The sequence below is a fragment of the Camelus ferus genome, chromosome 32 (assembly GCF_009834535.1).
Source record: "Camelus ferus isolate YT-003-E chromosome 32, BCGSAC_Cfer_1.0, whole genome shotgun sequence".
Lineage (NCBI taxonomy): Eukaryota > Metazoa > Chordata > Mammalia > Artiodactyla > Camelidae > Camelus > Camelus ferus.
The window spans coordinates 2171074-2194982 of record NC_045727.1 but is presented as its reverse complement, the minus strand read 5'-3'; the positions used below and the strand labels follow the sequence as shown (position 1 = coordinate 2194982).

Genomic DNA, 23909 nt, shown 5'->3' with positions numbered 1-23909 from the left:
GCTCGTATGGCCCAGCTCCCTTGCCCTTTGCACAAGACCACTTGGCGAATCTCCTGATTAAGAGGGATCCGTCTACTTTCTCCCACAAAGCTCCTTAAAGCAGATTCTGTCATTTTCTTTTTCTAAGGCCCCAAAGCACGTAGAACAAATCAATACACGTGTGCCCTCAGTATGTAATTGAATAAATCAAGAAAAAGGAGCCAACTTCTTGAGAATCAGTGCTTTTGTAAGAGCTTCAACAGGGAGGCAAAAAAAAAAGAGGCAAAATGGTTAAGAGCTTGGACACTGGCCAGTGATCTGGATTTAGGTCACTAGATTACTTCCCCTCTGTGTGTCTTAGGTGTTTCCTATAAAAATGAAGTTAACGACACCTACCTAATATGGTGATCGTGACAACGGGGTAACACACAAAGAACTTCAACGTGATCGCCTGTGGCATACGCTAGAGAGAACGTGAGGTATCTCTGGTGTTCAAAGAGGACTCTGTGGAATGCAATGCTTAAAGGGGCACTGAAACCACTGCTTCTATGGTTTAGAGAACAGTCAAGTCTTTAGTTGGACTGGCCACTCAGTAACCACTTCGTGAATGCGACATGTCCCTTTAACCTCTCTATGCTGTTTACGTCTCCTTATGTTACATACATAGTGTGGAGATAACACATTTACCTGACAGAAACGCTCAGTGAGGTAATGGATGTAAATGCACTTATGCAAACTACTGTGAAGGATGTTTTATTATGGACCTCATCTCGGAGAAAAAAGCCACAAGTATTAAACATTTTATTCAATTTCTAGCATGTCCTGTGAGGGCCTCGAAAATAAATTTCCTCTTTTCATGTAATTTTCCTTTTCTTTTACTGTTTATAGAACAGTAAATTTGGTTACTCAGGTTCCCCAAATGAAGACTAAATCGGGAATGACTAAATTTTGCTCCCTCTGCTGGCCTCCGAGCAAAATAACACTACCTAAGAGTAATTTAAGATTATCTAAATGTTTATTTTCATTGGCCTCCTCTGTAGAGATGTAACAGCATTCCACATAAAGACAAAAAACATAGTTTCAGCTCTATCTTATGTATCTGACAATTGAACACAATTTGTTTATGTCTACTTTTTAACTACGCATTACCACGGGATTTAAATCTAGAAAATTATTTTTGTATAAAGGCTAGCTGCCATCCATTTATTTTTTTTCAAAGTAATTACTTTAAAAGGTTCTGCTGTTTCTATTTTTAAGGCTGAAATCCAGTGAAAATACCCAAATCTGCAATTTCTTATAGTTCCTTTGTGACCACATAATTTAATTCCGAACTTACAAGGTTGCATATACCAATTTAACTGCGAATCATTTCTTTGTATTCAAAGTCTTAAATTACGCGTATGAAAACTAATTTATTAAACCTTCGTACACAAAGATGACCATACCTGTATTGCAAGCTTATATGAAGAACGCAGTTACAAAAAAGTAAAAGTGTTATTAAAATTGATGCATGTAAATAAATCACTTACAAAAATACCCCAAATGGGATAAAGCTGCTCATCCCTGATTTTTCTCATTTGGTTGTCGGAGTTGAAATCTGAATTTAAAATGGTTAGAATTTTTTTCTTTTAAAAAGTGATATACTAAACTTACATACAGGATAATTAGCAAAATGTAGAAAGGGAAAAACAAGGTACAAAAGACAGATAAAAACCATCACGCTTGACGGACGCTCACAATCCAAAAATAGTGTAAACTTAATAAACTATCTCTAAGCCAGCTCGTGTGACATCCACCCCCCAAGAGTTTCTATCCGTGAGAATAAAACAGAGGAAACCAGCCAGCCCAGTCTTTCCATCCTTTAAAATAGGCCTGACTTAAGGCCACAAATAAGCCGTGGCTAGAGTTTGAAACGTGGGAGGGACAAGTCGGAAGACAGTTTCATCTGTCCACTTAGTTGTACTAATTCACAGAACGCACAGGTACAGATAAACAGCTCTGGGTGCTACATGAGGCAGTTATTCAGGAGCCTTCTTGTTTCTCTGCTGGCTTCGGGGCGAGTTCTTTAACAAGCTTCTTATCCTGAGGTACATTCCGGTAGATTCCGCCATATTCTCGAATTCGAATGGTGTTATCCCGGTTGCAAACTTGCTCATGTCGGGGACAGGACTATGGGTTTTAGTGGCTGTTGGGGGGCTGATGTCCCTGTGAAGGGGCTTCTGGCTGCTGCCTCCGTTCCTGACATCACAGGGGGACTCCTGTGATGGCGACTCCACGCGGCCGTTGTCCAGAGGAGCATCTTTGGCGTCCGCCTGAGCAAACTCTTCCTTTTCCTTCTGACCGGGCGAGGCAGCCTCAGGATCCGGACTGGAGGATGGTTCCGCTTCGGATTGTTTTGAACAAGTGTCTGGTACCTCAGCCTCATCTGGCACCTGCTTCTCAGATGTTTTTCCCTCCGGGACGGGGAGGTCTGGCTCGTTTGGACAAGGTGAAGAAGCGACCGAATTACCAGTCACAGGTGTGTCGACGGGGACATCAGAATCACTGTTGGCGCTCTCGGCCTGCTCCAGGGCCGCCCATATCCGCCTCTGCTGTTCTTCCAGTTCCTCCAGCGTCAGAGCATCCTCGTCCATGGGCACAGATGCCGCTCGCGCCTGGGGTGAGTCACTGGGAGTCAGCGGCGGGGTGCCCTTGGGGAGCGGAGGAGTGAAGGTGGCCGGAGGGGTGCCCTGGGGGAGCGGGGGAGGAGTGCCAGGGGGCAGTGGGGGCTGAAACTGAAAAGCTCCGCTGCTCAGGGAACCGTGTGGGACCTCCGCATCTGAAACAAGGACGATGAGACACTAAGTTCTCACCTAGCATTTGATTTTACTAGCGTTTATTATTGGAACTCAGGTGAATCCAGAGATTCAATGGCCGAAATAACTGGCCCAAGAGGGGAAGAGTGGATCCTCAGATGCCACAACAATCACTTAAGGTCCTCCACCCACCTGAAACCACCACCTACAGGGGGAGTGGTCAGGATCGCCGGAACCGAGGGAAAACGTGAGCACAGTAGGACATCTGGCTGGAGAGTCAGCTGCCTCGACTACTGAGTAAGCGGAGGCTGAAGGAGACGAAGCTGAGGAGACGGGGCAGGAAACTCCCTGGCTTACTTCCCGCTTCTGCACCTCCAGCCTAGACTGTGCGCCTCAACTCGGTCAGGTCCAGGCAGCTTCCTGGGCACTGGTCATTGCTCCCTGTGTGTTCCCAAGACACAACAGAGCCGACCTGTCCAAAAAAAGGATCTTTCCCTAAAATCTGCACTCTTCTCCTATCTGCTGTGCTCATTGACAGCGCCACCAGTGGCATCTGGCTGAAACCTCCCAAACTGAAGCCTGCCCATCATCGGAGAGTCCGCCTTCTCCTTCTGCCCACACCGGCTCCCGGCTCCCTGGGGCCCGCCCTTGCCTGCAGCCTGTCAGAGCTGCTGTGTTCTTTTGGGCCCATTACTGGTTGCCAGGAGTATGAGTCGTTCCTGCCTCTGGACTCATTTCCCTTATATCCATCCTCCAAACTTGTAATCTTTCTAAAACACAAATCTGGCCCTAGGAACCTTTCCATCTCATTTAGAAACCCTTTAGCGCCCTCTCATCACCTACAGGAAGAAGTCCCATCTCCTCCAAGCCTTCTGAGGCTCTCTGCAACCAAGCATCTGCCTAATCCCCCGGGTCACGTCTCACTGCCTGGTTTAAACAGCCCCAGCGGCCACGCTGTTGCTGGACCAATGCGCTGTGGTGGTTCATGCATTTCCAATTCCCACCGTCTCAAGTGCCCTAACCCTGCTCCTCTCCCTGGTAAATCTCTGAATTCACCCCCCAGGATGCAGCTCCTAGTCATCGTGGGAAGAGGCTATGACTTCACCCAGCACGGCTGCTCAGTTTTCCTTTGTGCCCCCTTTACAGTTGGTAACCAGCTCTGTAATACTAACCTCTGCGCATCCCTGCAGGCCACCGCACTGACATTAAAATGCTGTTTACATGTCTGCAACCCTAGGTGACAGACAGGGCAGCAGTTGTGTCTTAATAACCTTCCTGCCCTCAGGGTCTAGTAGAGGAGTCTGAAACATACTGTGTGTTTAAAAATTTTGGAAAATTCAACTAAACAACGTGGAACCTTAAAGGCTATGCAAAACTGGTCTGAATTCTGTTGTACAGGCAGTAAGATCTTGGAGGAGATTTATACACTATCACTTAGATTTTAAGAAGTTAACTCAACTGGGAGAGCAAAGAATGGGTAAAAAAGCTGAAGGGAAGGATTAAAAAAAATGAGTTATAAGGGCACCAGGAGCGATCAGGAGAGAGGGAATAGTCTGAACTGAGAGGCAGTTCCTGAGACAGTGCTAGGACGGTGTTAACTGGCTAGACAGGGAAACCTGGGATTAAGGTTGAATGGGGTTGCGGGCAAATGGAACTTCTCTGTCTGTGGAGCCACGGGAACACTGTTAACCAGGACCAACAGCACAGAAGAGGAAGAGGAGCAGGTGGCAGGGAGAAGAGAATGCAAAGTTAGTGAATTATCTGACAATATATATATTGTATGCTTTGAGGAATAAACCATAACCAAAGCTTAACCCGAGTTTCATTTGCACAAGACATCACAACCAACACTATTCACGCAAGACTACTAAATGGGAAAAAGACACTCAGGTAGTTACAGTTCACAATTTCAAGCCGACGTGGAATCCATCTCGCTTATAACACATTATTTGTTTTTAATAACAGTTTCCACAGGAAAATAACAATTAGACCAGCTCAGTGTTTCTTGTTCTTGGGAGTGAGCTGACCACACAAGTCACCTGCATTTATACTATGCCTGATGGAGTTCCACCCAAGAGGACAGATTTTCCTAGTGGTCTCTCTTTCCCGGAGAAGGGAGGGACCTACTGGGCTGACACAGGTGAGAAAAATAACTGAGAAGCTTGGCTCGGCTCTGCCTGTCTTCCTCTCAGGGGCGAGCTGACAAAGGAACACTCCCCTCTGCCTGTCTCAAAGCACTGCCCCATCAGGCGGCCAGGCCGGGCCCAGGGCCGCTGGGACTGGATGCAGTCTGTCTAACTCAGCGGCTCTCACCCCAAGCTCTGAGCGCTTCAACTCCGCTCTCATCGGTAGCAGTGGGGATGCTCTGACATCAAGGACAAAATAAAAGATTTACTATTTAGTCAGTGTTTACAGTGTGCATAAAGAGCTTCCTCTTTCTTTTAGGGAACTCAGGAGCACACAAATTCATCCCACCTTCTCAAGGAAATCAAAACCATGGCCCGAAACCTACCCGAGTCGAGCTCCATGTCGGCGGGCGAGGCTGCCAGGCTGCCTTCCCTCTTCTGCTTCTTCGGGCTGCCAGGGCTGGACCGAGACCCACACCTCTTGATGCTGGACCGCATGCTCGGCTAATGGAGGACCAAACCAAACACAAGGGAGGCGAGGTAGACAAAGAATTAAACTCCAGCCCTCTGTTTAAATATGACACAGAAAATCAATCTGGAGCTAAGTCCAAGTAACTGGTGAATGTAGCCACCTTTTCCTTTTGGCGTCATCAGAAAACACAGAGAGCTTTATATAACAAAGCAAGACAAGGCAACAAGACCCTAATGAGTTACAAAATCCCACAGATATAAGCAATACATTTTTATAAACCACACTCAAAATCTATTTACCGCTTGGAAGTTAGAAGTTAGGTAATTGGCAAACACGTCCTTCTGCTGGCATGCCTGCATTGGTATGGAACCGAACATCCTCCATTCCTAATGATGCAAAGAGAAGGGAAAAGTAAGTATGCCTCTCAAAAAATGCCACGCCTTGAGATTTTGCTCACAGGAGGTAAAGTGGAGGTCTCAAACTACATTTCTGCTTCATATGTGCCTTTTCCTTTTGGGGGGAAATAATGAAAATAATGGTACACTGAAGGAAAAAAAAACCAAAAAACCAACTCTGGCTGCAGAATGATCAGGACTGAATACCAGGAGAATAACTGACAAATCACTTGCCCAAGACGGTTCTACCTACTACAAGTTACAGGTAGTGATGTCACGGCTCTCATCCGGCTGGCTGGCCTCCACCCCGCCCCTGACACGCACTAGACCTGCCCACGTGACTGTTCGCTGCCCCTTCCTCCCAACTCACTCACTCACTCACGCTGAGTTTTCCACCTTCTGTCCTTTCCCTTTCCAAACTAAGTACTAATCTTAGAGGCTCAACATCACTCGTTTCTCTCTCATCGCTAATCCCACACTCGACAGTGGTTCTCAGTGACAATCACGCTGGGCTCTTCTGAAGCCTCCAGATTCCAGGGACTGAGTCAGTTAAGTCTGGGGTGGGAGTGGGGGTCAAGAATGTGCACTTCTAGCAAGCGCCCCAAGGGATTCTGACGTAGGCTGGTACTTGGACCCACTTCCAGAGGCACTGATGGTCTGTACCGTGCGATTTAGCCCTGAATTAATTATACACTTGTCTTCCTATCTGTTCACTAGACTCTTTAAGTCCAGTCCTTTGGCTGTTACTCTACTGCCCAGTCCTTAAAAACTAGGATGCATTTTTTTTTTAATTAAAAAAAATTTTTATTTATATTTTATTTTTAAAATTTTGTCGGCAGGAGGAGGTAATCGGGTTTATTTATTTCTTTCTTACTAGAGGCATTGGGGATTGAACCCAGGACCTCATGCATGCTAGGCATGTGCTCTACCACTGAGCTGTGCCCTCCCCCCTCTAGAATACATTTTTAAATTAAAATATCACCACCACTACTATAGTTAGTTGCTGAACCCTGAAACATAAGATATAAGTTGGAAAAGATTAAATGTAGAAAAACTTCCTTGTATAGGAAAATTTTTACTTGGAGAGGAGGGCGGAAAGTAGGAAAAAGAGTTACAGTATTCTTAGATTTATTAAAGGCAGAAATTTACTTCCCAAGTAATTCTGTAAAACTTACAGTACTGCCTCAAACCATCCTATATTTTTAAAAATAATCTTTTAAATGTAGAATAGTTTCAGATTTACAGCATTTAACCATTTTATTTTAGTTCCTTTTCTTAGGACACAAAATCAGAAAAAATGGTGTTTTGTTTTGTTTTCTTAAATTTTTGATGAATACAAGAGTTCACTTAACATTCTAGTCAACATAAAAGAAATTAAAAAGTGAACCACAAAAGTAACACATTTACTTCTTTATGTGATAGTAACTGCCACATAAGCTAACATTTTGAACAATCTACATAAATAATGTCACATCCCAGAAGAATAAAAAGCCAATATACTTACATCTGGAATTCCTCTGGGAGTGGATATATTAAAACCTGGGTAGTTTACCAATTTCGAGAGATCGTAAGTGACACTTCTGTTTTGCTGTACCTCTCCAGCTTCTGTCTCTCCATCAGCACCATCTATCACAGACCATCAAAAAGGCTGACATTGCGAGATGCCCATGTAAATCCCTCTCCAGACCAAAAGCAGACCTGGCAAGTGCTTATACTCATGGCCACAGAATTATTCTGAGAATGGCTTTCATTATAATTTGTCTAAATCATTAGATTAAAATTTTTAAAATAATGTGTACATACCACTTTGATAAAAATAAATATTTAAAATCTTGGAAACTTTGATTCTTCTGTGAGTTGCCTGAGAGTCTATTTTGTACTCACCTTATGACTTCCCGAATGCTCTCCCCCAATGCTTTGATTTAATAAACATTTACGTATGCTTACTATGCACCAGTGTTTTCTTTTCAGAGAGTGATTTAAACAGTTTATAAGTATTCGTTCACTCAATCTTCATAACAACCCTAAGAGGTGCATACTATTAAAACCTCTTTACAGATGAGAGTAGTCTTTGAAGGATCCTTGGGAACTGTTTCGTTATTTTGAAAAGTACTAAATAAATCGAACATCATTTTGCTAGTCCCACAATGTCTCTATACTTAAGGTAACCGAGTCGTTTATGAGATGCTTCTCTTTATATAAGTAATCGGGACAATGAGCCAAGAAGTAATGAAAGAATGAGAATATAACTGTTGTGCCGCCCGTGGTTAATTAATAGGTACAGACAATGATTACCAACGACTGATTCCACCACAATCCTCAGGAAACAGAGGGACACAGAAACATGCTAGAATAACCCCACGGGGCCGCATCAGCAAAATCCCAAACACGCGAAAGAACAAAATACACGGTTTTGTTAAAATCCAGAAAGGGAACTTTTAGGTGAAAGAGAGATTTAAGAGATTTTTCAATCATCCACAGTCTTTTGTCCAAAGAATCCCTATTGAAACAAATCAAAGTACAGAGAGAGGGAAAAAAAGAGAGAGAAACAAACAACAGGAAGGCAAGCCCTTACAGAGAGTGGCACGAGCAACACTAACGTGCATGGCGGCAGGACCCGGGGATGTATTAAAAAGCCTGTGCTCAGTAGTCTTTGGTACTATTGGAGAAGGAGGGGCTTAGAAAATGTTTAAAATATGTTTAATTACCTAAGTAATATTTAGAATCACTTTCATTTTTTTAGAATCTAGAGCATTAGAGATAAAACTAAAATCTGAAGCCCAATCCTGTTTTCCTCCTCAGGGATGACCACCACTGAGTTTGCTGTATATTGGTTAAAACTTTTATTATCTACCACATGCCAGACACTGCTACATGACAAATAAATATATACAAATTGTGATGTGGTGTGAAGAAAAACAAACAGTGCAGTGGTAAAGACCGGCAGGGCAGGTGGGTGAACGCGGGAGAGGCATGTTTAGATAAGGTGGTCAGGGAAGGCCTCTGTGAATCTAAACCCTAAAATCTAGATCGTTCTTGGTTAAGATCTTTTAAAAATACTTTTTGCAAACGTAATTCCTCATAAGAAACACAGAGCATTCTTTCACCCTTGTGGGTTTTTCTTTTTTAAATTTAAGATCAATGGTATCATAATACATAAGTCACCCAGAAACTTGCCTTTTTACACACAGCACTGCACAGGGATTTTCCATGTTAGCTCACACAGAGTCACGCCACTCTTTAAATGTTGCCGGGATTTCACAGCCCAGATCTACCATCGTTTACCTAACCATTCTCCTTCAGGGCCTCAATGTTGTTTTTAATTTTTCACTATCAGATTCAATGCTAAAAAGCATCTTTATATACATACATTTCCTTGTGCACAAATACGAATATTTTTCTAGAGTAAATACCTAAGAGAAGTTGGAGAGTATAAGAGGGTTTATGTATTCTAAACTTTATAGGTTTCCTGGCAGAGACGGATGCATTTCTGTTACGATTACTGAGAAAGGCAAGAGCTTATGAGGACTAGTTGGAGAGCTAATACTGCAGCCTAGGTAGTCATTGAGCAAGTCCAGATAACCATCTGACAATTCCCAGGGAAGTTTCAGTTCCTTCCTTGCAAAACAAAGGAAACACCATCATGGTATTTTCTAGTTAACTCAGCACACAGCAAACAAGCCAGCCATCTCCATCATGTTTTATTGATTAAAAAAAAAAAAAAGATAACACTTAAGATGACTTATCTAACTGAACATACTATACCTTTTCCATCATAGAGTGCAAGCCCTGAATTCTCTAGTTCGGCCTCTTTGAGCCATCCTGGCGGGTACCCCAGCTGGCGCATTCGATATATAAAAGGTGGAAGACTCTTGTCCGTCACACCCAGTGCATCCTGGAGTTCCTCGCTAAGTAAAAATAAAAGAGGAAGAAAAAGTACTGTATTCCTGTTTGGATGAAAACACATACTGTTCTGATATTTTAAAACAATTCTGTGTCTTATTACCACACAGCAAGTGGCATGGTGCATATCCATCCGAGAGCTAAAATTTCAATAAACGTTTCTGGATGAACTGGTGTACATTACCTAGAGCCGTGCTAGCGAACACTTGCAACCTGATTATTACCCTGAAGATACACGCAAGGTTCCAAATATGTTCTGGGGGAAACAGAAATGACATTCTATGGTAAAGCGACGGAGGTACCTAATAACTCCTGGCTTGAATCTTCCAAATCTTTCTTCTACTTCTTCTGCATGGTACCGCTGCTGAAAATTCTGATTGTTTGTCTCACCACAGGCATCCAAGTACTCTTTTCTCTTTTCACTTATTCGAGCAGCATTCCGAGGCTAAACAGTCATGAGTTTGGAAAGAATGGTATCAAGCAGTTTAGAAATATTTCAGAAATCAAAAAAAAAAATACAAGCACTTTGTCTAAGTCAAGTAAATAGATTATTTCAGTTTTAATGTATAAAGAACAAGCATAAAAGAGAGTGGGTATTTTAGAAAAATAAGCAAGGAAGAGAAGCAGTCCTTTATTACCTCAGTGCTATTATAACATAAAATCAAGTTTTTAAAACAAGGTATCTAAAAATGAACTCTAATAATGTTTCATTCATCTCAAATACAGAGCACTGTAATAAATTACTATTTTTTTAAAATCCAGTGTTGTAAAACTTATGTGCAAATCTGAAAAGATTTCAAAATCAAGGACTACAGGAAAAGTAAGACAGGAAGTTTCTCAGATCACACAATGCCACAGATCTGCTCGAAATATTAGAAAGCTCTGGTTCAAAGACATTTTTTTTATATGAGAAAAATTTACCATTGGGCAATCTTTCATTTGATGCTCTTCAGAACCACAATTGAAACAGTGAGGCTTTGGCCTATTTGGTCAAAAAAACAAAGATTTTCATAATGTAAATAGAAACATAAAAGCAAATCAATAAAACTCTGTGTGACAGCAAAGTGTACGAGAGACAAGAAAGCACGTAGATCACAAATTACTGATGTCTGCAGTGACATTAGTCACCTCCTGTGCTTAGCGATTTAAACAAGCAGTGCTTTTAACCACGTCTTTTAACCAAAAACCCTTAAGTTCTCGACTGATGTGTTACCTCTGAGTTTTGTCCGTAGTTAATAACGGAAGAACTGAGGCAAACAGATTATCAAATTTCCTTTAGGTCACTTGGAAAGGGGCAGATGGTTACAAGACAGCAATCAAACTGACAGCAGCAATTACACCTTTCCACCCACCCAGGCACATCAGGCGTGAGCCAATGAATTCCAATACGGTCGATTTAAACACTTAACACATGTCTATATATTGAAATTCTCGTTTAACCTGTAATTTATTTCTAGTAAACCAGCAGTAAAGAATATTAACTTTTCAAGCTACAAGAGCTTATGGTTTTTGTTAAAGAAAAAAAAAAAAAGAAGAAGAAAACAAAAACGACTCCCCACACAAACCTTTTTGCCTTTACTTGTATTTCTTGCCCTTCTAGAGAAACAATGTGGCTGAAGACTTGCTGGTACCTTTAGTGAGTTTTATTAAGGAATAGTTATCATAGTCTGCAAAATTTGGTTTTTTTTTAAAGGTGAACTTAATGGCAAGATGCATAAAGATCTTCATTCACTATGTAGGATACTTGGGTATTTCCCATCCTTCCGTAAGCTGAGGGTTTTCATTTAGTAGCGGTTGCCCCAATTTATCAAGGCAAAAATTAGTAAAATACAGGACACTTCCTACAACCTGCAGAAAACAAGTCAAAAAATATTGCTATTTAAGCAGAAAAAAAAAAGACATTAAATAATGTAAGACTATGATTAATTGTTTTAACAATCTATTCCTGGATGAAATTATTAGAAATAATAATCAACTCCCTAGTTAAAGGAGCCAGATTCTGACGTGTAAGTAAAATCTCCATCACTGAGTTCCCCTGTCTCCTAATTACTGGCTTTCTCCTCTCTATTGGACCATTACTGTCAGCCGCATTCTCTCCAGTTAAAAAACAAAAGCTTGTCAACAGCTCTTGTTTTTCCCTCCAATTCCTCATGTCTTTGCTTCCTTTTGCAGCAAGATCCTCAGAAGGTTGTCTATATTTACATACTTATTGTTTCCATTTCCTTTCCTCCCAATCACTCTTTTCCTTTCCTTCCAATTTTTTGGAAAAATTTCCTACAGAAAAGTTGGAAAAAATGGTACAAGGAACACCCGTGTACTCTTCCATCTAGATTCAACAATTCAACATCAATTGCCGTTTCTGTGTGCACATCTCTCTCTCTACACACACACACACACACACACACAATTTACTGAGCCTTTTTTAAAAAGTTAAGTCACCACCATCATCTTGGTCTAAGCCGTTATCTTCTCCTGCTTGAGATTAATGCAATAACTTCCTGCCCGGGTTCCAGCTTCCAAACATAACCAGCTATGGACTCTTTTCATGACACTTCACCCCTAAATACTTCACCATGAGCCTTCGAAGAATAAGAACATTCTCCTACAAATCACGATACCATTGTCACACCTAAGAAAATCTGTAACTCCTTAATATCATCTATATCCAAGCTATATTGAGTTTCCAATTGTCCCCAAAATGTCTTGTACAGCTTTTTCCCCTGTAAGCCAGCATTTGATTAAGCTTCACACACTGCCATTCATGTTAACTCTCTTTTGAGCCACTTTTAATCTAGAATAGTTGCCCCACTTTTTTTTTTTTTAAATGACACTGCCATTCTCTCTGGAACATCTCCAGCAAGGCTTCTTTCTGGTCTTCGCGCTGCCCTGAGCTGTGTGACCAGGGCTTACCCCACATGGCCAAGTTCAGTGGACAGTTCCCAGTCTGCAGCTCAGCCTATTAGCAACGACTAACACAGCTGATTCCTCCTTTCTTCTAGAAACCCCTTCTTCTTTTGGCTCCCAGGACACCATTCTCTCCATCCTCCTCCTTCCTTGCTGATCAGTCATCCTCAGTCTTCTCTGCGAGAGCCTTCTCATCTCTCCATTCTCTGTAAGGCTCAGTCCTTAGGCCTCCCCCCACCTTCACTCCTGAGGGGACTCATCCAGACTCGTGGGTGGAAATATAATTTCTATGCTGACAACCCTCAAAGCCCAGCTCTGATCCTTCCTAAACTCCAATCCTGTACCTGCAAGTGCTGACTGGACAGCCCTCCCTGGACAGGAAGTGGCATCTCAAACTCACCGATCTAAGGCTCCACCCCTCCAAAGCTGCTCCTCCCGCCAGCCTTTCCCATCGCAGAGAAGGCAATGATACCCTCCAGTAGCTCAGACCAACACCTGTCATTCATTCTGTTGCACAATGATGACTTGAATCTATCACCCTTGACTGATGAAACAAAACAAAACAAAAACTCCCCCGTCATTCTGATCATTCTCTCTCATACTCTGCATCCAACTCATCAACACGTTTACTGAGTTCTGCTTCTCAAGTACATCCGGGTTCTCACCACCTCCACTGCCATCACGACCTGCTGCAGCCTAAGCCGCCATCGTCTCTCACCTGAGGAATATAATAACTTCCTCATCTGTTTCCAGCCTCCACATGTAACCAGCTACTGGACTCCTCTCCACAGAGAAGCTAGTTCTTTTAAAAATCCAAGCTGCATCAGGTCACATTTCTACTTAACCCCCTCCACAGTGGCTTCTCATCTCACTCAGCGTAAAACCCAAAGTCCTCACTGTGGCCGACAGCGAGTCATACGGATTCAGATGATACATTCTGGAGTCAGAAACCTGGATTCAAGCCCTGGCTCTGCCACTTACTAGCGAAGGGACCACGGCAAGCTATTCAGTGTTCTCCGTCTGCTTCCTCATCTGTACACTGAGAAGGCCAGCACCTTCCGGGGCAGTATCTGTAATGAGCTCAGGGCAGCCCCGGCCCCACAGTGAGCAGCGGGTCTGCTTCTGCCTCGGGCTTCCCACTCACTGTCCTCGCTGCCCCAAGCGCCCTCCACATTCCACTCCACCCGCAGCACAGCTCGCTTCCTCAATTTTCTCAGGTCTTGGCTCAGAGAGGCTGTCAGTAATGACTCACCCACCAAACCAAATGCCCCATGGTTATTTTCCTTCTGAGCACTGCCATCCCCACTAGGATGGACTTCAGTGAGAGCAGGGACTTTTCTTTTTTTCTTCCCCCCCTCTCATTGCTGTGTCCCTGGAACCTAGAATGGTCCCTGGCAGCAAGAAGCATGTAGTCAATATTTGTTTAAGGACTAAATTAATAAATGCAAAATTCCCCGTTTCCAGGCAGGTGCCACTTTAACTCCCAGAACCTTAGGGTTTAGAAGGGAAGTGAAAAGTTATCTAGTTCAAGTTCAAGAATCTTTCTTTAAAGGGACCTGATAGCATCTTGGTCTTTCCTTGATTTTATCCAGTAACACGGAATTCACTTAAAAAAAAAGAGAGACTGCTTCATTTTTCACACCTCTAAGAGGCATGTCCATTTTCTAAAAGCTGAACTGAAATGTGCCCCTTTGTGCTCAATCCAATCACTAGTCCTAGTTCTACACTAGGCACTCCACGGGGTAACAAGACGAGACCTTTGCAAACAGTAGCCTTCATCACATTCGCAGAGATGTGTACATAGTTGTAAATCTTTTCAGTAAGATTCACGGGCTCCTCATCATCCCAGTACCCCCAGGTCTTTAAAACTGTGGCTTATCAGTGGGACACAGTACTCCGTAAACATGAAAACTAGTCTTCCTTTAACGGAATTTAGGATTGCATCATCTTCTGTAAAAAAAACTTCAGTGGCAAAATCACACGACACTGTACTGACACTGCTGAATTTTGCATAAGTACTGAAAGGCCTAAATGTAGGTTCATCCCTGTTAAGCTTCCTTCATTTCTCACCTACTATTTGAGTCTGTCAACATTTAAAATTTCAGATCTGCCACCTGTTATATTATTTATCCCTCTCAGCTTCATCCATCGGTAAGTTCCACAAGCATGCTTTCTATAGCTTCATCCAAGTTCTTGAAAATGAACAGAGAGGATAGTCAGGACAAAAATTAAGTCCTCTAAAGTACATCTACTATGCCCCCAAGTCACGAGAAATAGTAAGCAAACTATACTATTTAGAGGCTGAAGTCTACACTGTTGTTTATTACAAATTCAAAATGTGTGATCATTTGATGACATATGACTGCACCACTTTGCCATTCAAATGCCACTCAACTGACATAGGATAGGAAACATATCTGCAGAATTCAAAACTAAAATGTCCAAACTTACACTAAAAGCTTCCTTGTTGCTTTTAACGGCACTGGATTCCTCTACTTTATGATCCTCTTCTAGCATAACGCTGGATGGCTAAACAAAGAAACACACGTTACAGGAGGTGACTGGCTTTTAACAACTTTAAATTTCTAATATTAAGAATTTGAATACACTCACTTTTATTTTGCAATATATGCCATTAAGGTATGTAAGATTTTGAATTCATTGTTGTCATTAATTAGGGTGAGTTTAGAAATTAAGCTAGGTAGGAATGTTCATAAAAGAAATTTCCCAAGTGGGAAAGTTAAAAAGCTATAAAAGATAGTCTTCTGAAGTATCAGCATACACTATGACTTTTATGTTAATAAATATTAATTATGGAACTTTCGACACTGAAACAGACAAAAGACTTTATCTTCAAGTAAGACTTAAAAAATATGTAACTTAACATAACCCTTACAGACCTCAAGCCACAACAAAATTCTGAAATGCTTCTTGAATCAAAATTTAAATACTATTCAGTACGGTTTTTATGGTTAAATGTATTTTTGTTCCTTGAAGCTTTAAAAATTGTATAGGATAGGTGAAAACTAAAGGTGATTTAAAAAAAATCAATTAATCAGAATACTCCATTCTCCAGCCTCTACGTATGAACAGCAATATATCCTTATTTGAGAGACTCTACTTACCTTAATTTTTAACTTAAAAAAAAAAAAAAAAGCCCATAAATCACAATTCTCATTTTCTTATATAAATTCATGTTCTAAATGAAATTTCTCAGACTTCTTTGGGCAGGTTATTGATTTTTTTAAACTAGTAGGGAAAGAAAGGACAGTATATGAACCTGTTCATTTTAGATAAAAAGAATCCATCTTTTATAAACCCCAGAAATACAGATTTTTTTCCCGGGGCTGAAATTAATTTTCTGCACTAAATCATGTGTGCAAGTTAGGGAATGGGGAAAAAAAGCCTTTAATTTTGAGTGTAGCCAGGTGTGAATATGACTCTTTTCTAAGAAAAGCAGCCATAATCAAGGAGAAAACCTCAGGGCTGCTCTGGTCAGACTGCGGAGAAGGAAGCTGGCTGGAAGGATGAGGGGCGAACAGACAACCTCAACCATCATTCTGGTTTTGATTCAAGAGGATCCCCGTGGCCTAATAATTGGCAGTGAAAACACATAACCTACTAATCTTAAAGTCTCTTAAGTTTGAAATACCTGGGGCAAAAGATTAAAGGAAGTCTTTTCCACATCATTTTTCTGCTGTTCCTCAAATCTTTTTACTAAATTTGATACAAATTCCTCTATTTCTTGATGATATTGCCTGTGTAAGAGGACAAAATGGTCAGAACCCAGATAGAGTAAAACATTGAATTGACTGAAGTCTTCTGCATTTTTAGAAGATGTCATGTATAAACTTTGTTATTTTGTTTTTCAGAGTTTATCAAATCACTGACTCTATAACACTCAGGAATCTATTTCTTGGGGGAAAAATACACAATGTTGCCAAGTTAACAAAATGATTATGATAACTGAAAACAGAGCCTAGCATGTAACAACTGGTAAACATTTAACCAAAGACTAAATGGATTTTATTTATGAATTTTACATACCTAATTTTTGGATACATAGTACATGTAAATGGTTCAAAATTGAAAAGAAGTAAAAGGGTTAGTTACATAACGAAAAGCTCCCTTCCTACCCTGTCTCCTAGCCACCTATTTCTGCAACACAATCAGCGCATTCAGTTCTTCCACACCCTCCTCCCAGAGACTCTCTCTGCACATATGAGGAAATACCTATATAAATATTCAACTTGGAAAAAAGATAAAGCAAAATGCAAGAAAAACTACTGAGGTCTACTTTCTCCAGCCTTCCAGGTCAAGAACCAAGTTCATCAAATATTCTTCAGTGCTCAGCTCAGGAGGGGCCAAGAGCCAACTTCCTCTTCACAGACTTGATGATCCGTCAGGACCCTTTAAAGCTCTGACGTTCTAAGATTTCTGCAGGCAAACCCCCAGGCGAGTGGTGCAGAAGTTAAGACTGCCAGGAGCTTGAGTTAGAGGCCGACTGTGACGGTGACAGCAGTGCCAGAGCCAGCCCGGCCAGCACCGTGCTGCTGCACTGACCACCCGGCTGCCCGCCCCACAGAGGCGCAGGTCCCCCTCTGCTGAGACACAGGAAGCAGTGGACTTGCCACACAGGTAACACTCTCTGTGTGGTTCCTTTACTTTCTTTACTTTGCCTAGCACAGAAGATAATATAATTAAGTGATGCGGGAGGGGGCAAGCAACTGTCTGAAATGTCTGTGACCATGTTCCCAGGAAGGGACAGGTCAAGGTCTCAAACCATTTCAGAAGATTCTAGCAAGCACTGCAGGAATGCATTGAGTCATCCTGGACCCAAGCATGCTGGAAGGCTTAAAAAGGTCTAGTTTTGCTATTTAAAAAAAAAAAAAAAAAATCATGTGGGTAAGCTTTGAAGATAGCCAACAAGGAAAACTCAGTTACCTGATTTTGGTAGTGAAATGGCTAACATTAGTTATGGTGTAGTGGTTATTTTTATTAGAGGAATTTATTAGGCTCTTATAGGTGCTCATTTAGCTCCCTGAGAGGCAGTTACTATTAGTATCCTGTTTTCTACCGAGGAAACTGATGTGCAGAGAAGGTCAGTGACCCGTCCAGGTTCATACATGTACAAAGTAGAGGGGTCCAGATTCAAATTCAGGTTTATTTAACTCTAACGTCCTTGCTCTTAATCATGATTCCATAAATTTTAAGTAAAAAAATAAAGGTGGTGTAAGTACATATGAAAACAGTATCTTTATAGAACACATTGTATCATAAATACATCAGCTCATAATATTTAGGAAAGGGAAAGTTACTTACTTTGAAATATTATTGTTCATAAATAGAATCTGTAATAAAGGTCCATCTAACTTAGTATTGTTCACCAATATTCCACTAAAACAGAAGTTAAAACATATTCTTAGAAGACATTAAAGTACAACTTGCATATGTACATATAAACACAGAAACTTTATAATTCTTAAGTACCAAAGATCATATAATATTTTACAAATAAGATCAAGAACCACCAAGAACTCCAGTTTTCACCAAATTTTACCTACTTTAACGGTTTTACAGAGGTATCCTTTACATTACAAATTTTAAAAAAGTATTTCACAAAAAATAAAAACTACAGTTACTCTTTCAGTTTTCAATCAAAAAGTTTCTTTACCTAATGGCTGTTTCTTTACAAATTGAGCGGAGGGAGGAAATGGATAAACCAGCAGGTTATAAAAATATATTTCTCAAAGAATCAGAGTGAGTTTGGGTTGGAAATATATGGGAAATTGAAACACTCTAAATAAATGGGTAGACTCTCTTTGGAAGGCAGAGCCCACCACACTAAATATCTCAAATCTAAGATTTTAAAGTCAAGATGTAAAAGTATATACTGTTACCGGATTTGACTTTCAAATAACTGCAAAAACCAGACCTAGAATGCAGCCCAGAAACAGGCTCCACAGCCCTCCGGTGATCGGGAGCAGCTAAATCTCTGACTCCGCCACACCTGCCTCAAATCCCTCTACCTGTCCAGCATGGGAAATAAATCAGTCTGTATATGGAATTGCTCACATCAAGCAGAAAAATAAAGTTAACATATGAAGACGCTCAGAGACTTGTTTCAATTTGCACAAGTTTCCGTTTTAAAAAATACATCATGTTTTTAAAAACTACATACAATTGCATGGCCCTTGACTGGCGTCCAGGTTGAGCAATTAGCAATAAAGACATTCAGCTGGGGAAATGTGACTACGGCTGGGAAGATTACTAAAGAAATCATGCCGGTCACTAGGTGTGATAATGGTGGTGTGGTACTGTATGTCTTTAAAAAAAAAAAAAAAGCTGAAATATTCAGGGCAAAATATGTATGTGGGATTAGAAGGAAAGATGGCAAAGTATTAACTGCTAAATCTAAGTGATGAAAATATGGGTACTAATTGCACTATTCTTTCCACTTTCTGTATGTTTGAAAAATTTCATAATATAAAGTAAAAAAAGAAAAAAAACCCCACAATGTTTATTGGATAAAAAAATAAAGACACTTCTGACCATGAAAGTTTCAAAAATAAGGGTTAAATCAAGAGACCTGCAGTATAAATTTTATCTAAATTATGTTTTTCTTCCTTGGTTTTCCGTAGAATGCTTGTCAGTCTGATAACACTGAGGGCACTAATTCTAATACGTATATATATTGCGTTTTCATGCTTGCTTTTTATAAATTGGCAGAGTCTATGATTGCTATAATCATTTGAACGCAGGTGACTATAACCCCGTTAAATAAATATTTAATGTTTAAGTTATCAACTCTATTACAAAGCATGCGCTTGTCTAAATAAAGTATTTTTGTATGTATATATATATATATATGATTTATATACAGTTACGATTTTTGAGAAATCTTAGTTACATTAAATATATGTACTATTATTAACCAAAAATGAGTTTAGATCCACAAAGTGTGCTCACATAGAGGAAGGAAGGTATGTCATAGGGAAGATATTCTTTAGACATATTCTAAAATACATCTAAATTCTAAAATTTCAAACTTTCAGTCACTAAAGTAGCCAGTTAGCCCAGCTGGTACCAGGGACAAAAAAGTCCACATGAAACTGCATCATGACACCCCCAAATTCTGAAAGCTTTAAAATACCACTCCATGTAATTTGTATTTTAACAAATATTTTAGATTCAGTGACCTATTACATAAATGTATATTAAGAGATATCAACATTTAATCTTCTGTTGAAATCAGATGAATCAGATGACTGAATGCAAATTTACTCACTGTACTTTTTTCAAAACCAACTACTTTCTCTTCTTCTAAGATGCTATCTCTTGCATTATTTCTATATATGAACACACTTTGTGTAAATAAATCTTCAGCTAGATTAATACTGTAATCTTAATTCTAACTTTCCAGAAGTTTGTGAATAGGTACAGCTGGGTTGATAACCCTCCTGTTCTGTCCACTAAATCAAAAATTTCCAGATTGTGTTTCGCAAATATTTTCAGTCAGTTTCAAAGTTCAATGCAGTTATGAGAATTCAAACTTTACCCCTACAAATTAAAAATAAAGCATCATTATGCTGACTTCTTCAGAGTACACTTAACAAATAGATAACAAAAATCCTAAACACTCTTTTTACAAAAAAAAACAAAACTGTGATTAAGAATTAGTATCATTGTAGAAAATAAAGGATGGCTCTGGTGTAATTTCAAGAATCTCATACCTTGGTCGAGTCAGAATGTTCAATTTTCTTTTAAGTTCTTGATGTTATTACTTGTTAAGGAGTATAAGTCCTCATTAAACAGAAATATGAAGATCATAAAATTCATCTATTTACTCACTTTTGGTGTCAAAGTTGTAAACATTAAAAGCTTCACAAACATTTTGAGGATGACACACTTAACCGATCTCCTGTTCTATTTCAGGGACCTAAAACTAAAATATTGTTTTCATCCCTTCCAACATCAAAATTTCTAAGGCAGGGTCGTGCAGTTCAAAGGGGACTAACAGTCTGAACCAAAAACGTTATTCAGCCACTCAAGAAAATTTTCCAAGTCAAAATCATCATGATATTGCATAAAGTAAGCGCAGTGTAACAAGCTGTTAACGACTGAAGAATCTAGGATGGAATCGATGAATATTCACTGTAAAGTAAGTTTTCTGTGTTTTTAAATTTTCCATAATAAAATGAAAAAGGAAAAGGGCTTAGAAAACCTTAAACGATAATTTACCAACCGCTTTCAGGAGTCTTTACACTAGGAAAACTATCTGAAACAAATCATCTGTATGTATAGTAAAAACAAAACCCTCTAAGAATGTAAAAAACATACGAACACATCTTGCTAGAAAGGCTGTAAACTAAAGCCAAACGGAAACTTATTCGGCGCCTTTTACCTGAAGCTTTGCAACACACCTTCACCACGGAAGCTATTTCAAAGTGCAAGAACTTTAAAATGATTCTCCAGTGTTAATCAAGCAACGAACAATTTCTCTTTGCTTGCCTCGAATCCTTAAGGCCCCCAACTCTACATCCTAGGACCAGTAACGTTTGCCCCACCATAAAGACAGGTCTGCGCGAAGGTCTAAGTATCCGGTATCTCCTAATATACGACTATAACATGACTGTATCAACTTTAGCTTGGCTGCAAAAAAAATCAAATCGGATAATGACTCCAAAGAGGGGAAGAGAAGGGACGAACAGTCTACAACGTAAACAGCTGAAGTGGTCCGGAATAACCCTAAAAACCGGCCCCAGACTGGGGGCGCGGAAGGAGAGAATCTAGTCTAGGGTACGGCTCCCAGAAGGGGAGAGGTCGGCTGCGAGGCCTCCGGGCAGCTCACGCAGCCCGAACTCTGCATTCTCAGCCTGAATTCTGCCCCTCGCGGAACTCCCGCCCGCGCCCTCCCGGGCACGGCACCCACCACACGCCCGGGTGACAGGGCCCAGCGAGCGGGAAGGATATTCTCGGCGCGGAGCCGCTCGATGGTTTCCTCGCACTGCCGGAGCCGCTCCCGCAGCTCCGCGTCTCCGACCCCATTCTCGTCCTCCTCGTCGCCGTCGTCGTCCTTGAAGTGGGTGTGAATGGGCTTCGGAATCGACTCCTCTGGGTGGTCAAACGCCTCAAACAGCTCTAGGTCGCCAAAATCCACCTCCGCCGCCATTTTGGGATGTGGGAAAGATACGAGAAGAGGCGGAGCTGGCCACCCGGCCGGGGGCGAAGGTTGTAGGGCGCCTCCGCTCCCTAGGGCTCTGGCTGCGCTAAGCTACCCAGTAGGGTTTCCTCAAAACGTAGGCCGCCGTAGCGGCACAAGGGGCGGGCCAGGGCTGTGGGACTACAAGTCCCAGAATGCAACGGCGTCTCCCATAGCACTTCCGAGATTGCTCGGGAGCGTGGCATGCTGGGACATGTGGTTTCTAAGCGACTGTTAACTCATTGTTTGCATTGTATACTGGAATGGCCCCTTTTAAAAGCGAAGAAAATCCAACTAGATCAGAATGTGTTACAGTATGGTTGGTCCCTGTTCAGGGGTCTGAGGCTGAAAAATCAGAGCACGATGCATGGCTTATTACAGGTTCTTGGTGTTTGTGCCAAACAGGAAGAAGACAGTAAGGAACTCCAGTTTTGCCACAAACTACCGTTGTGATCTTGGAAGAGCTAGTTCAGTTTATTCGGCTTGTTTCACTTTTCTTATGAAAAACTAGCTTGATCATTAGATTCTTTCAGATTTGTCTGTTGCGGCTTTTGGTGGTTTCTCCTGTTCACTCATTCATTAACATTTATTTACCACGTTTAATGTGCCAGGCACTGTTGTAGGAACTGAGGATGCAAGAGTGAGCAAAATAGAGAAGTTCCTGTTTTCGTGGAGGCTAGTCTAGCAAAAGAAAGAAAAAAATTAATTCTCCCACTCTTGGATCAAAGTGGATGTTGATGGGTATTGAACATATTAAATATATATATGAAATAAAAACAGTAAGTTATGGATATGTAACAAATTTGACATTTCTGTGGGAGTCAGTGAACTGAAGAATTGAGGTTTTAACTGAAATATGAGAAGCAAAGTTGGTGGTGAGATTGTGAGGGAATGAAGAAATGGCATGTATAACGAAAAAGCAGAGTGGAGCAACATGAGGCCAGTACTCACAGACCACATTAGGGATCCTTTTCCGCCTCAAAAAATTGGTAAGTCATTTCAACATCTTAAACAGGTGGTGTGTCTGTGACCCACAAAATTTCATCTTGATGGAATGGTCCTTATTGCATAGTAGTAAAAGGATTGGCGATGGAACAAAAGTAAAATTCTGAGACTAGTAGATTTTTGTAATGAAATAAAATGTTATCTCGGATTAGGGTCGTGGCAAGTGGTGGGGAGTTAATATTTAATAGAGGGTATTTAAAAGATACAATTAAAGCAACAGATAACTGAAGGGTTGTTGGTGCGGAATGAGACAAAAGGCTTATGAATTATTTGCCAGGGTTCTGACTTAAGAAACTGGTTGAATAAATGATTGAGACAGAAGACAGTGGATGCTGACCACGTTTTGGAGCAGAGTTTGTTTCATTTTGTTTATGTGATACCTTCAGGCAACCTTATCCTTACAGACAACAGAGAAGTAACTGGACTAGTGGAAGAAAATTCTGAAGCACTGGTACATTGGAGGTAAAATTTTAGGCCCATGGCAGCAGCTAGATACTTGAGTAAGACTCCAAAAAAGAGGTCTGAACTAAAGGTTAGCATTTGGCTGGTTCAAGTTTTTATGGAAAGTAAATACAACTATGATAGAGTAATGAAAAGTGGGAAGAAGTCTAGGACTGGGTCCTAGAGGGCCAAGATTGAGGATGAGACTACAGAAACTGATGAACAGCCAATGGGAGAACTAGGAGAGGTCTGCTTCTATCTCCTTCCAAGCTTTTTTTAAACCTACTTCTTCAATGGTATTTCTCTAATTTTAATCAAAACACCTCATTATCCAAATTGGAAACCTCATCTTTGAATTTGCTTATTTTACCCTCAAAGTCAATTATTCTCAGAGTACCATCATACCTTGACTCAAATAGTGTGGTTTTCTTGTCTTACTGCCTGCCTAGCCACTATGTCTTTAAAATATCTCCTGGACAGCAACTTACGGTCCTGTGGCAATCAAGAGTGAAGCCGGATATATCCATCTTAGAGTAACAGGCTTTCAAACTGAAAGTAACAGTAATAGCTAGGAAAATGGTAACAAAGTTTAAGCTCATGAAAACTATGGAGTATGTTTATTTTCCCAATGAACACATTTCCAAATTGAGTCAAGCAGTTAACTAGCCCCTGCCTCGACTCCAGTAA

The 23909-nt window shown here is 40.8% G+C and overlaps 1 protein-coding gene and 1 non-coding gene across 5 annotated transcripts; both read right to left on the bottom strand.

Annotated features, from left to right (window-relative positions):
* Positions 1–972: 972 nt before the first annotated feature.
* Positions 973–21861, bottom strand: ZCCHC8 (zinc finger CCHC-type containing 8). Of its 4 annotated transcripts, none has more exons than XM_006178038.3 (14): positions 21548–21861; positions 20308–20350; positions 17897–17971; positions 16227–16332; positions 15026–15103; positions 11415–11518; positions 11236–11301; positions 10592–10652; positions 9973–10115; positions 9533–9675; positions 7272–7393; positions 5672–5758; positions 5287–5404; positions 973–2797 (listed from the first exon to the last, which is right to left on the bottom strand). In XM_006178038.3, exons 1-14 carry the CDS (start codon positions 21744–21746, stop codon positions 1998–2000), a joined length of 2145 nt encoding a protein of 714 aa, XP_006178100.1. In that variant the 5' UTR covers positions 21747–21861; the 3' UTR covers positions 973–1997. The 4 variants fall into 4 exon arrangements, with proteins under 4 accessions (XP_006178100.1, XP_032327476.1, XP_032327477.1 ...); XM_032471585.1 differs by having other exon boundaries at positions 20308–20345; positions 21548–21779; XM_032471586.1 differs by lacking the exons at positions 16227–16332; positions 21548–21861 and having other exon boundaries at positions 20308–20352.
* On the bottom strand, positions 17300–17434 carry LOC116661040. The gene has a single exon (XR_004316805.1). It is a non-coding gene; the product is annotated as a small nucleolar RNA SNORA9 (small nucleolar RNA).
* Positions 21862–23909: the final 2048 nt, after the last annotated feature.